The following is a 15,544-nucleotide window of genomic DNA, read 5'->3' as shown; positions in this document are numbered from 1 at the left end:
TGCTGGCCATGCTCCTTTTGATGCAGCCCAGGATATGGATGGCTTTCTGGTCTGCAAGTGCACATTGTCAGCTCATGTCCAGCTTTTCATCCACCAGTACCCCCAAGTCCTTCTCGCCAGGGCTGCTCTCAATCCCTTCATCCTCCCATCTGTATTGATATTGGTGATTGCCCTGACCCAGGTGCAGGACCTTGCAACTTGGCCTTGTTGAACCTCATGACGTTTTTCACTGATTAAGCTAAAGTTTCAACCATCCAGATGGTCCAAGGTATCTGTTAGTCTTGTTATTTTTCCTTCCTCATTCTTTTTTTTTCTTTTGATCAAGCAAAAAGACTGCATATCAGTCCATAATTAAAAGTCTCAAAAGGCATGACAAAAGGACTTGGCTATTACACTAAGAACCCTACTCCTAAACTGGAGATACAGTACTTCACGTGCAGCGATACACAGGAAACTTATAGTTTAATGTTGAATTACATGCCAGAAAACAGACACATCTTTATGTTCCTGATCAAAGGAAAGAAATTATATTTCTTTCAGTATACATACAGACACAGTGGGCTATGGAATAGCTGTTTATATTCATTATTGTGTCTCAAAAGTTCCAGGCGGAATACAAAATGATGAAATTTTAGAGAATACAGATACAAATACCAACACAAAGAATTCATTTTCCATGAGGATTGTACAAATCAATCACTAGAGATCTTATTTTCAAAACCACCTCAGCAGGCTAACTTGTATATTTAAAATTATTTGCTTTCTGAACATAGACCTTTCTTGCATAAACAAGAAATTAGCATTACAAGAAAAATGTACTAGAAATCTGTACTTTTGCCCAAAATGAATTAGGCCAGCAAAACGAAAAGTCTTGCAATTACAAGTAGGTAGTAAGAACACTACAAGGACTGAAAAAAAAAAAATTCAACATTTCTCAAAGTGTCACTCACTCTTTCAGAGGACAGTCTCCTACTTTTCTACAGCTCTTGAGTTTTTAAACTATTTTTCATTTCACTGTGTACATTACTGAAATGATAAAGGGACTGCAAATTTCTGCATTATCTTTTACTTAGTTTAACTGATTAGACTGCAGGACAGAGAGAAGGGAAAGAAATAGATGTGAAAAGCAAGACAAAGACAAGAGTTCTGGCTCCATGCAAACTTGTTTGGATCTCAGAAAAATTTCCCAGAACAGATGTTAAGACATGGAAAAAGCACAGGCCAGACTTGGGACTTAAGTATGTAATTTAACTGCCTCAAGTAACATATTACAGGGAGAAAGCATTGAGTCTGACATAACTTGGATTGCCAGCAGGACCAGATGGTTTGCTTAAATCACAAGCTAATAAACCTTTACACAAAATAAGAGGGAAATGAATTATGGTTTCATCATAGCCCCATTTTCGTTAAAGCAGTAGGGTGGCTTTAGGTACTCTTAAAGACTATATCCAAGACACTGAACTAAATTCTTGGCTATTCTGAATTAAGGGGACAACTGTTAAATTCTTATAGATATTGGGAAAGCTGTTAGGCATAGCTTTTTGAGAGCTAAAAATATCAGAGGACAATGAGAGAAATAAGTAAGCAGTAACAACAAATATCCCTCCCCCCCGAAAAAATTAAAATGTAATTTCTGGTTTGTAAGGTAAGGACAGCCCTCAACTAGGAGAACAGCTGAAAGCTCTGCCACACTGACAGCAGAAGGGTATAAAGCAGAACGGCTCTGCTCCACCACACAGGCTGGAGCTCTGGCTCCTGTTCAAGCCCCCCTTATTCACCACCAGTGCATGACTATGCATATGCCTGTAGGTGGACAGAGGAATGCGTCACGGCTACTGGCTTCTCTACTATGACAATGTGACCAACGCTAATCCTTTTGAAGATACCTAAGATCCTTTACCTTAATTTTTATTCTGTAATTGTAAGCACTATAAAGATACCCTAAGTTGAATAGGTGTTCACCTAAAGAGAGCGTTCTTCCCTACGCTATACATATCACCCTATATAACTGCTTCACTTGTTCCGTGTGGTCACTGTTAATGAACATTGCCATAAGATCCTATGCAGACAAGTGAAAAACTTTTTTTCTTTTTTTCTTCACTGGTTGAAATTCCTTAGTTGAAGATCCTATCTAAAGACACTCAGAAATAAACACAGCAGAACACTGCGCAGCAATTAAGATGTTTCTATACATCACATTTACCTCCATAAAAGAGGGTGCCAGATTTACAGCACCCCTTTTGCCAATGTCAACTGTGTATAGTATTAGAGGACTGTGGCAGACTGCACGTGGAGAAGAGGATTTCTGGCTTCTCTACTATGACAATGAGACCACCGCTAATCCTTTTGAAGATACCTAAGATCCTTTACCTTAATTTTTATTCTGTAATTGTAAGCACTATAAAGATACCCTAAGTTGAATAGGTGTTCACCTAAAGAGAGCGTTCTTCCCTACGCTATACATATCACCCTATATAACTGCTTCACTTGTTCCGTGTGGTCACTGTTAATGAACATTGCCATAAGATCCTATGCAGACAAGTGAAAAACTTTTTTTCTTTTTTTCTTCACTGGTTGAAATTCCTTAGTTGAAGATCCTATCTAAAGACACTCAGAAATAAACACAGCAGAACACTGCGCAGCAATTAAGATGTTTCTATACATCACATTTACCTCCATAAAAGAGCGTGCCAGATTTACAGCACCCCTTTTGCCAATGTCAACTGTCTATAGTATTAGAGGACTGTGGCAGACTGCACGTGGAGAAGAGGAGTTCTGTTTTGTTCACTATAAAGAGGGGAGTTAGTGTCAAAGCTGTGAAAATGGCTGGTGGATTATCAGTTCTCCAGAGAAAAGGCAGGATCTTCTGATCATCTGTAATATACAGCAGTAATTTTAGGGATGAACTTTCTGTTTCTTTACATTAGTGTGCGACTTCCTTAAGTCTTTGTGCCTTTGATTTTTAGGTTGTTAGGATTTTGTACATTCAGCATCCCTGATAAAATACACTGTTTTGGTGGCTTAAAAGAACTGGTGCCACTGTCCCATTCTTACATTATTAATTGGGAAAAAGGAGAGGAGAAAGATAAAGAGAGGGTACAAAAGACTATGGTCTGAAAAGCTGCAGGATACTGTAGTTGAATGCAAATTTTCTTATCACTGTGAAAGTGAGATACTTAGACAGCTGATGTCTCTTGTTTCCATGAGTTGGTTTCTCAACAAAAACTTTCATTCTAAAAAAAGCATCTCATGATGAAGAGGAGTTAATGCTCTGTGTTTCTCCTTACTGTCTCCACTGATGGCTCTAGGCAATGAAGAGCACTAATATTAGACTGACCAGATAATATCTGACATTACAGTGTTACTCCTGCAGAACCCACAGAAATAGAAATACAGGAGTCTTTGTCAAGGAGTACGTTACTTGAGTATCAATCAAGAGTGCTTTTTGCTCATACTCTGAGAGCACTGGGCTCTTGTATGAAGGAGGAGGAATCAAAATTCACAGATGTTTGGAAAAGAGAAAACTCCTGAGCTGCCAGAATTCAGGACTGAGTAAGTCACAGCTGTGTCCTGTTAGGATGTTTGGAGGTAGCTTTGACAGTTGTATCTCCTAAATGAGGGCCATAAGCCATATAAATAAGGAATGGCCTTCTGCTGGGACAAGAGCTCTTGAGAAGGAAGCGATAATTGTCTCTGCTTAACACATGCAAAATATTTGAGTCAGGCCTGGAAAAGATAAGTGAAAAACTGAATTCTGATTGCTATTGCGGATGGAAACCTGTTGTAGTCTCTGGTATCCGAAAACTGTAACAAATTACAATTTTATTTCTGCATTTCCCTCAACTGGAACCATTATGCGATGAAGTATTCTCATTACGCTTTTTAACCCTTGCAACCATACCAAAGGAAACTGTCCTGTTTTATTTTACATGGCTCTACAGTCTTAGGAATCTGTCTTGTGTTTATCTTCTGTGGCTAGCAATGAATCTCTCCAGCCCCTTGGGAACACAGCAGCAATCACTACTTCAAGGATAACAAACAATTCAAGGGGCAACAATCTTGCGAAAAACCTGGATTTTGATCACCATTTAAAAATCTCTACAGAGGCAGAGAGACTAGAATTTAGCACATTTAGCACATTCTACACAGTTTTGCACACACTCATTTAGCACAATTTGTTACATCCAAACAAAACCTCTAGAACTATGGTTAATTCATGATACTCCAGCCACAATGCTAAACATGGACATCTTCAAAATAACTTGACCTTTCTTAGGGTACCTCTACTCTGTGATCGCTGCTAAGGTAGCAGTAGCAATTGGGCCGAAGGAAGCCTTTCAGCTCACACTAATTGCCCAAGGATTTCAGCAGTTTCTCACGAGCTTTCTGTAGATCATGCTGATTTCCATTTTGCTCCCTTTTAGACAGTTTCAGGTTAACTAGGATATATCACCATGGCAGACAGTTTAGACATAACTGAATAATATTCAAAGTAAATATTTAGTGTTGTGCTACATAGCATAGCATAGCATAGACTGTCACTTTATATAGCATTGATTGATTCTCCAAAGAGAAAAATTCTGGGATGATGTATTAACTCACTACAAGTAGTAAAAAATGGTATGCTAATTCCACATACAACTTTAACACTCTTTTCCCAAAAGACATTAAAGTCCACGAACATAAATACATGAAAGCACAGATATTATGTGAAAGCACATGCATTGCCACATGAAGGTTGAACATGTGGCTAACTGAAGAAGTACAGTCTCACTGGCAAGCTCAGGAAAGTTTCCACCTCTACTAACTTGCGGAAGCAAACCTTTAGCATTGTAGTTAACAGAAAGCAAATAGCAGAACCTAGCCATCATAACTAAAAAGTAATCCCACCATACTGAGCCAACTGAACCTCGGGCTGAAATTCAGTGAAGGGTTTGAAGGAATCTGATGGTAAAGAGCAGTACAGCAAAGTCTGGAAGCTTTTGTGTGAGTAGGAAATGTTTCAAAAAGAAGAGGCATCCTCAATTTAATGAGCCTCAAGCCTGTCACTCTTCTGTGTTTTTCTATATAGGAGAATGGTCTGGAAAGAAATACAATTTCTTTTCTTGCACTTCATGGATTTTGGGAAAAAATTGACTATGTCAGAAAAAGAGTACATATTTTTAAATTTATGAATCTAATGTACAAGTCTAACGCACTTTTCTAATGCTCTAATCTACATATTATTGTATCACACTTGCATCTAAGATCGCAGTTAAAGAACGCAACTGGAAAATGGAAAAGAAATTCCAAATGAATAAAGCACAAGACTAGCTTTAAACAAGTATTAACACAAGTATTTGCTTGGGTCCTCACAATTCCAAGCAAGCATTAATGTAACCAAATCTGCATGACTTTCTCCTTCAAACCAGACTTGAGGCAACTCAAGACTTTGATTTTTCTCTTGAGCCACAACAAATAAAACACTATCTAGAAGTAGGTACTTGAGAAAATAATATAACAGGTAGAGAGATGCTAAGACAGAGCTTTGTCTAGAATACCTGACTATAATAAAAGGCATAATGTGAAATCAGTATTTATCTGTTAAGCAATAACTTCTCCTTCAAACCAGACTTGAGGCAACTCAAGACTTTGATTTTTCTCTTGAGCCACAACAAATAAAACACTATCTAGAAGTAGGTACTTGAGAAAATAATATAACAGGTAGAGAGATGCTAAGACAGAGCTTTGTCTAGAATACCTGACTATAATAAAAGGCATAATGTGAAATCAGTATTTCTCTGTTAAGCAATAAAAAGGGATAAAAATCCAGACAAAATGATCTTAAAATCAGCACTTGCACCAAATTTCTATGTAACAGTTTCCATCAGTATTTCTCATTTCATTAAATGAAAAGGTGACTTATGTGGAGAAATGCTCAATGTATATTTTGAACAGAGATTAATTATCCTTTCAGTGTCCCCAGTTCTCCTAAAAGCCATCAAATTTTGCCCACTTTGCAACCTTAAATGAGTGCAACAAATTAAACAAAACCAAAAGATTTAGAAGTTTTTTCCCCTGCAATGTTAGAAAAAGATCTCTGTCCCAAAGTCTCTGGCCATGATTTTCTATTCATCATTTTTTTTCCTATTCATTCTTCTCTACTAGAGGCAAAAAAAAATCCCCCAAGCCCCCAACTAGGCACAGCTGAACACATCTAAGACATAAAAAAATAAAAATTCCACTCTGTCACACCTCTTAAAAGGTACCTTACTGAATACAGAAGGAATTACATACTGAATCACCCTTCCCATGTAAGGACTGTGACTCAATACAAATCTGGGTATTTTTAAAGGAAGAGGCTACGTAATCCATTTAAATACCTGGGGAGAAGTAACTTTAGGGAGCAGCAGTGCTTCTAAAAAAGACTGCAAACTTATTCATTGACAAGGACACAGCGCACAGTCAACCTTACCTAGCCAAAATGCTTTCTCTAACCAAAGGAAAATAATCAGACAAAAGAATGAAAAAAAAAAAAATCTCTTGAAAAGCAATGGCAAGACTATACTTCAGGCTGACAACTGAGTTAAAAAGCTCTTAAAACAAATTATCAGTAAAAGAAATTAAAATGTAAGTTTTTAGCATAGATTTTTTTTGCTTAATATGAATTAAATACACAAATGACTTTGTACATGTATGTATATACATACACTCAAAAGCCAAAATGAGTTTGGCAGACTTTAATGGAAAAGAGCTTTGCAGAAAATATTCAAGAGAAGTTCAGCCAAAGAGAATATAAACTGCTTGGAAAAATCAGTGGGAAGCAATGAGGCTCCAGCACCTTCACTCCCAAACTATACCTTGGATTACTGCCTTGATCTCCAATCACTTGGTTTATCAAACTTCTCATTAGGAGATACAGAAGAAGAGACAAAAACATTCATTAAAAGCAAACTGTTCAGCATCTGTTACAGAGCAGTCAGAATTCTGATGTTTCTATGGTGCTCAAAGAGCATCTATAGGTTAGTGGTTAATGAGAAATTCCACTTTATATTTTCCATTTACAGGGACCTGTAGGAAGTAACTTAGTGTGTCAGAATTTGTGCTGTGAAATAATTCCAACACTCAACATATTTTAGAAAATATTTTAGATCTATTTCAGTAACAGAATGCTCAGCCAAAAGGGTATGTGTTTTAATTTATTTTGCATTTTTAGAAGATACTTGATAGGATAGGGTCCAATATATAATAATTCTGTTGTAAATGTAGTTTCTATTTTTACAAGAAAAGGTCTAAGTAATATATGCTAGAAGGTTAAAACAGGACCAGAATGGTGGTCTGATGGAAGTGCAAATTAGAGGTATCATTCAAAACTTGGCTAGAATTTCTGTACAGTAACTTATGGGTAAGAGAGAAAAGGCTCTTGGAGGCTGTACTCTACATTCAATCCTCTGCAGACCTTGTACTTACAATAGGGAAATCCTGGTGAACAGGAGATGGGGAAAAAGGAGAGAACTGTGAATGAGGTTCTAGTTGAGTTATTAACCTATTTCATGTTTATTTTTCCTTAATAAACAGATATGAATTTTGAAGTAGGCATATGTGATAGAGAATTTCAGGAGTCTTGCTATCAACATATTTTACATGTAATATGTGCCTGAAAGAATATTAAATCCTGCTGAAATAACTTATAAAGATAGTGGGAGAAAGGAATTAGCATAAGAAAATACATGTAAACAATACATTACTATTACAATATTCAGTATTTTATTTTTTCTCAAAAGGCAAAGCAGAGAAACCTGCCCTGTGTAGGAACATAGATATAGCTATTTATAGGTCTACACACTTAACCTCATTTAAAATTTCCCACTGAGAACTGTAACTTCAAAAAAGTTGACAGAACGTGTCAAGATCAGACTGCTAACTCAGAAATTTCAGTTTAAGTAACTACTTAAGGAAGGAAGGAACGAACAGGTAATGGCCAGTATTTAATGCGTTTATTTGCCATAACATTTTAGGATAAGGAGTTAGATATTAGCTGATACTATACAGGGAGTGCATTTAAGCAGGAGTTGATATTCATGAGAGAACAGGGCTGCACTATCATCAGCAGAAATACTATTTAAAATTCTAAAACCTACTGCTTTTCAAACTTGAAGGAAATAAGATAAAGAAACATATGTTGCAGTCAGGCAGTGCACCATCTCACTCATAGAAATAGTAGCCTATTGTAAAGGCCACAATAACAGCTTCTGGTAAAAATATTTTTAGTAATAATACTAAGCAATTCCTGCCTCTACTTCTCAGTCCTGCCCCCACAGTTTAATGCTTCCTCAGATGTGCCTCAAGTTCTGTGTGAGGATCTATGAACCAGATCAGCAAATTGGTTCACATGAAAAAATTCCTTCAAAAAATAAGATAATTCTTATCATCAGTTAGGTCACTGCTCCATTTCACAGCATGGCCCCAGAAAGACCCAGACTGGGAAAACTGAAGGGTTGTGCAGTGAAGTAAGGGGATGAAAGTGAGTGACGAGAGGGAGGGCATAAGCATCTTAGGTCAGTACACATTTGTGAACTATGGCGTCCAATAATCCAGGCTCAAAATGCAAGTAATTCTTATATTGTGCTCCTTGAGCCAAGGACCTGACACTACTTATTATTGATTGACACTGAATCACAGAATCTGAACTTCTGTTTCACTTTGTTCCACAAAAAGGGCCTTATTCTTTCAGGAAGATCGAAACACATTTCCAGCATTGTTCTGGGTATGGTGCTGATTATGACTAAGTTGATATATAAGATAACCTCCTGCCTCCCGCTGCAGGAGAAGGGATGGTAAGATGCACTAGAACAGTGAAAGAAAGTTTGTGAGCAAGATGGCCTTTTGTCAGAGAAGATCTCCAGCAGTTTTTCCTAGGGAAGTAAAACTACCACTGTATTTTTGAGCAGGGAAAAACTTAAACAATTCCTTTTTCTTCCCTGAGGAACATAACGCTAGCTTTACTGAAGTAAACTCAGATTTGGTTAATTCAGACAGAGTGCCTGGATCTACATTTGTTTTTGCCATCTCTAATAGAAAGAACTTTATGATAGAAGCGTTTACCCGAGAAATCCTACCTTCACCCTTATGGAGAGTACTTAAGAAGTCTCCATACACCTTCTGACCTTCAACCTAGAGGGCTGAACTAGGGGGATCAGCCACAGTAGCACATAACCCCACAGCTGTAAGGAATTTACAGTAATATTTACATACAGGATTCAGCAGGTGCACCAACAAAACCAGGTGAATATGTTAGAAAGAATGAACTTGAAGAACTTTCAAGTCTTTATATCTGTGTAAGACTCCCTCATCTGCTTTCTGTATGGCAGGGTTTCCGTTATACAGAACAACAAGGTTAATAAAACTATGCCCAATCCAATGGGTGCATTGCTCCCAGCAGGAAATGCCTGATTTTATTTTTGTGATAGATGAAAGAAAGAACAAGTCTAAGATCCTGAAATAAACAGAAAGCTTTAGTCAGCTGGAGTCATCTTACCATATATAGATTGCGTATCAACACAGTTAACCCACTGCCACAGTTAATACACACTGCCAGGGTATTTTCAAACACTGGATTAAAGAGAGCAAGATTTTAATCTGAAACAGTTATCTGAGAACCATGAAATCCTGAGTAGCTTCATGGACACTGTAATTCAAATCTGAAGCCTGTAAAACAGTAGGAAACCATACATCATGAGATGATGGAGGGTGGGATTGCACAACACAGGGCTACGAAAACAACACTAAATATTGGGGCAGAGGTATACACACATCAGTTGTCCTCATACCTTGAACCACTTAAAGCCAAAATGGTTGACCTCATGCACTGATGCATTAAACAGCTTCAGACAGGCAGTGAAGTGGCAGAATGGTAGAAAACAGATAAAGATAAACAGAAGAGAGGAAAGAAAAAGCATGCAATTAAAAGCAATTTATAACCAGTTTGGACAACATTAACATTTTAAAATCACACATATCATTCATAATTGGTCTAAGAATGATCCTAACCTATTATTGTTTGTAAAAATCAAAGGATTTGCCATTAATATCGTATAGAAAACAGAGCCTTGCATTTTAAAACTCTAAAGCTATCTAAGGGTGTCGTTCACAATTCTACAAAGAACACAGAACATAATAAAACAAAGAGGGCATTCTTTTAAAGTAATTGAAGGAATATGAAATTAAAAACATTTGAAGGAAAGTCTCCTCCTCACTTTGGAAAAACAGCTACTTGCCATCACTCTATTACTTGACTGTATTTAACTGATACCAAAACAAAATCCTATTGGACAAAATGGGGCACAGCAGCTCTCCCAGTGCTGACTGGAACAAGACACTCCAGCTGCTTTTCCTTCGTGCCGTCTTGTTGGTCATATTTTAAAAACTATAATTGGTCGGAGCCAGCAGTTTAGTTCTTCTGTTGGAGTAAGACACTGCTGTCAATCAGTGATGGTATAGACATTGACTTTTCCCTCTTCCAATCCTGCTGCTTTCAATCCATCCTTCTTTCTCCTCCTCACTTCTGTATACACTACTACATCCAAATTCATTTCTTTTTCATGATGCTGTTGCCTACCATATTCCACCAATCTTTTCCCACAAATCTTACTCCTCTTGGCTCTCTTCCTCTCAATCTCTCTCACCAATCCTTACAGCTTATTGACCCTCAGGCTGCACACTTCCCTGCCTTGCTTCATCTTTCAGATTGTACACCCAATTCCAACTCTCCATTCACCAGCTATTTCCCTTTTTCACCAAGCTCTGACCATCTGACTTCATTGTGTGCCTCTCATCACGCTTTCCTGGTGAATTCTTTTGAAAAGCCTCCTTCCTGCCAAACCTGAAATTTGTGCATATTCCCAAAGCACTATTCTCTTTCCACATTCTTGTTTTAGGATGCCTCGTGTATACATAAAACTTCACTTCTATGACAACAGTTCCCTATTTTACTAACCCAGACTTATCTCTTCTCCTCTCCAGAATAAACCTGCTGCTAACAGCTCACAGTGGACAGACATCTATGAGGAGCTCATGCTCAATAGGCTAAAAAGGCGTCCTCCTTTCCATCCTGTGACTGAAATCTTCACTACTTCATTTCTTTTCATCTAGGACAGAACTTTCATATTTTTGTTAATCTTGACAGTACCTTTGACTCAAACCTCCTTTCAAAGGTTATTTTTAAAAACTTGCAGAATTTCTTTCATGGAATATCTCTAATATAAGACTTTGCTGCTGCATCTATATAACTGAAGTTCTTTGGTAGGATTTCTTCTGTGTCTGGATCTATGCAAAAATCTTTCTTGTGCAGGTTGTGCCCATTTGTGCAGTAATCTCCTTGTCTGTAGCTTTGATCATGTTAATGCTACTAGCATGCCGCTTTGCTAATGAATCAAATGTAAGCTACTCATCTTTTGCAAACTGCATTCCACCCACCTTTCACTTTCAATACTGAGATGACCTGTGATCATCCGCTAATACAAGCCTACATTACACGTGCGTAAAATTTGTAAGTGTTCATCTTTGTGCCCTACTTCCCTAACTTCAGATACTTCTAACCCCTACAAAATTAACACACTCTTACCTTCTTCAAAACCTCCCCTCAAAAAATTTACTAAGCCTTATGCATCTTGTTCTGCGTTTCGAGCACAGACATCACAAAAGGATGAGTTCTACAGGCTTCTAGGTGCTCAAAGAATATAAAAATAGTAACTTTGTCTTGTAACAAAGAAATTAAAACATTATGACATCCTAGGCATCAAATCACATACTATTTTGTTTACTTTTGTGTCTCAGCATAGAACCTGCTCCTTTGTGAGACATATATTTTCCTTTCAAGAAGATTTAATCTCTGGCGTGGTATTCACTACCTAGTTAACACTTCTATTTCATGCAATTTTTTTAAAGGCTACAAGAAGTTTGGAAAGAAGGCATTCTTGAAAGTGAACTCCATAACATTGCCTAGGATCTTAGGGTACAGCAACCAGAATTATTCTCAGAATGTCTATCAGCAAACAGCTGAGCTTGACTCTAGCCTAAAGAGAAACAGTTGCTTTCTTCCCGAAAACTTGGATTATTACTAAGATATTTATGTCTTCTTTTTAGTTAAAGTATATGATATAAGAATACATGTTGGAAAAAACCTCTTAAAACATTTTAAACTGCAGTTAGTCAGAACTTCTTTTATTTAAATAACAAAGAGAAAGAGATCATGCCATTGCAATGCAACTGACCAAATGCTCCTGTTTGCTAGTTACAGTCAAGTAAGGAACAGTGAAAAACACTGAAGAGGCTCACAAAAAGCACAGTAAGAATGCCACGTCCAGCTTCGGCTTCAAAAACTTTATCAAAATCTCATGGAATTTTATTCACTACTTACGGTATGTTTTCTTGATGATTACTTATGTGAGTTAAAATCAGGCACATACACAATTCTTCAGAGTATCTCGTCACTGGTACAGAATCAATTCATGCATAAAAGTTCACACTTCTGGCTTCAACACACAAATGTGTATTTTATGTGTGTATGCTTGGCTCAAGCCAAGGGATTTGTCCCTTTATCCAGTTTTGCAAGTGCAACGAGACGGTGGTCCATAAACACAACTATGCTAATAAAAATCATCGTCTTTAAATACATTCAATGAACAACACAGTGAACCTAAGTATGCTTACACATGGGAAGACAGCTTTGAGAAGCAAGACAGATCAGAAGAGTTACTACTTAAAATAATATTTTGAAGCTCAGGATACCTTATATTTCTTTTTAATTTCAAGAAAATCTTACCTATGAAATACAACTTATCACGAAGGCTTTGCAGACTTTATGAGTTCTGTTACCTAATGTTAGAACAGAGATACAGGATCATCAAACAAAACCAGCTGTGCTTCACAGTAAAGTAGGGAAAATAGCACTTTACTGTCTGGTTAGTTTCCTAAGAGGACTACCAGTGACTTTATAAGATTGCAGACCTGTTTCTCAGCATTGATCCTGGCTGACTCCTCTTGTGCTAGCACCATTTCCCGCTCTGCAGTTATCTGAACACTCTCTCTGAGTGCCTCTTCCAGTTCTTCAATCCGATCATCCTTTTTACGTAGATTGTCCTGGAAAATGACGGGAGACTAGGTGAAGACAACTTGTTTGGAACTACAGCCTTTTAATCAACCAAGTTTTACGCCAACCAAAATGTGTTTCTCCCTCCCAAGGCGCAACTGCAGGCAAATTATCTTCACACAAAGGAAAGAAAGATGAAGCGATGTAAGAGTAGGAGGAAGACTACAGTAAAGAGAAGGAGAAAGCTAGCAAAGCAGGGCCTCAAAGCAAGAGTGCTTGCCCTCCGTGTTGGATATACCAGTCTTGTCAGATTGTACAGCACTGATAAGTGAGGGTTGTTGGTAAATGAAGATTAGTAGGCAGTTCCAAAGAAGCATAGAAGCCAGAATTGCTAGGAAGGTAGTAGGCATTCAGCATTGCCCATTTGCTCACACATTCACCGGCAGGCATGGTAAGAAGGGAAACATAGCGCTGCAGTTTGGAATTTGCCATTTCCAGGTTAAGGGGGAGAAAAGCAAACATTAACCCAACAGTTTTCCATTGTTCAGATTAAGTCTTTAAGGAAGTTTTTCATCAAAAACTCTCTAGGAATTACGAAGGGTTCATCCGGGCTGTCTGAATCTCAGACATTCAAGTATCAAGACTCCCTTAAAATTTATTCTTCGATTAAGAGCATCTTCACAGTTGCAAGTTCAGATGTCCCACATATATTCAAAGGCCACTGAAGAAAACCGTACTGCTCCTCAGAAAATACACTGCTTTGTTGGTTTATACCATCAGTATAACTTAGAAAAATGATATACAAAATTAATGGTATTATTATTTGTAAAGGAGACCCTCCTTACTTTAATATTGCTAGGAAAATAAATTTATATCTCCTGCTTCTGCTGTAGCAGCTTGGACAAAAGACTGCAAAGCAGGCTGTCCTGATAGGCTTTTATGAAGGTCTTTGACCATGGCTGCTTAACAAATCCATCAGAAATGAGCAGCTTGATGGAAGATTTCTGCATTTCTTGTCTTGCAGATTGGTTTAGATCATAGGGTTCAGATGAGATATTAATGCACATTTAAGTTACCACATGGGCTTTTTAGCTGTCTCAGCAGCAGTGGAAGAATCAAAAATGTTTCCCTTTGGTTTTTTGCATTTTGCTTTTTGTCAGATTTACCCCTCTGTCTTCTGTCCTTTTGTATTTAGGACTGAAATTTTCCACTGTTTCTCTGAAAGTGTTTCACACCGTATAAAGAATAAGGAAAAAGATGACTGACTTGGAAAAAATTCGACCTTGCAACCTTCATAATGCAAAAATTAGTCACTGGAGTTTAAAGAATGAACCTGACTTATTCCTTAATTCCTGCTTTCTAGGACTTGGGATACATCACCAAGGATACTTGTTTTATGAACACCATTTCTGGCAGTCTCAAAACTGCCACTTTCAATGAGAGTGCTCCAGCAGAGATGCAAAGCCTTGCGTCAGACCAGTGCAAGACCTCTGGCACCACTGCCCTTGTGTAGAGGAAGGCTAGTATTCAACCACTAGCACAGGCAACAGTATTTGTTAGGCTTCGCAGGCAGAGGAGCTTTCTGCTGATGGTTACTTTCCAAAGTGGATTCACAGGGCAAGTAATTGCCGATTTCTAAAGAAACAAATGGAGAGATCTTCGTTTCAAAAATAGGAGTTGCAGAACATGTTTTCATACTTTTTGAATCTTTCTGAAACACTGACATCTTCCAAAACTACTTTATGGTTATGATTAGCCTAACCGAAGACTCATCAAAAAGATGAATAACAAGTTTACAAAAAACTCAGCACAGAATATTAACTGTGCCAGACATGAAAAATATTTACTTGCCTATCTGCATTACACAATAAATATCAACTCTACTTTTTGATATATTATTGATGGACAGCCAAGGAAGTGTGGAAGTATAGCTCTCCATTTCAAACAACAGAATTGGGAATCGTTCATTTGAACAGCTGCATGTAAAATAGAAACTGCTTTAAAGTAAGAATGCAGAATAAAACATTCTAACGCATAAGGTATGTCCACTCTTCATCCCAGGCAAACATTTAAGAGGTGAATTCAACACTCTATTAACCTTGACACCGTATCGTGCTCTATCCAGACAGGTGAATTCTTGAGGGACAGGAGGAAGAGTAATTTATGGTACCAAAACTGATCAAGACAGTGCCACATTACCTGCACTTGAAAAGTCTGCATTCATATATAATTACTTTTCCTAAAATAATATACAGACTTTTACATATACGCTAGAGGGTTGCAAGTTAAAAAAATCCAGTGTTGACTTACAACCAATTGCCTAGAAATGATGATCTTTTAACTTTAGTCTAATACTAATAACCCCTCCAGTAAGAATGTTGCTTAGCCAGATAGCACCTCCACTAGTGCAGAATAGTCTCGACACTTTTAAAAAATTATTTTGCTTCTAGCTCTTTGATTCATGACTAATTGATT

General features: G+C 37.6%; 1 protein-coding gene across 2 annotated transcripts in view; it reads right to left on the bottom strand.

Annotated features, from left to right (window-relative positions):
- Positions 1 to 15,544, bottom strand: part of ERC1 (ELKS/RAB6-interacting/CAST family member 1) — a 310,968-nt gene that overhangs the window by 113,460 nt on the left and 181,964 nt on the right. For both annotated transcript variants that reach the window (XM_009278946.2, XM_009278947.2), the window contains one exon: positions 12,988 to 13,119. In XM_009278946.2, coding sequence (XP_009277221.1) covers positions 12,988 to 13,119 — 132 coding nt within the window. The remainder of the gene's footprint in view (positions 1 to 12,987; positions 13,120 to 15,544) is intronic.

This window comes from Aptenodytes forsteri, unplaced genomic scaffold, assembly GCF_000699145.1.
Source record: "Aptenodytes forsteri isolate BGI_AS27 unplaced genomic scaffold, ASM69914v1 Scaffold241, whole genome shotgun sequence".
Lineage (NCBI taxonomy): Eukaryota > Metazoa > Chordata > Aves > Sphenisciformes > Spheniscidae > Aptenodytes > Aptenodytes forsteri.
Note: the sequence above shows the minus strand (reverse complement) of the source record. Positions and strands in the feature narration are given on the sequence as shown.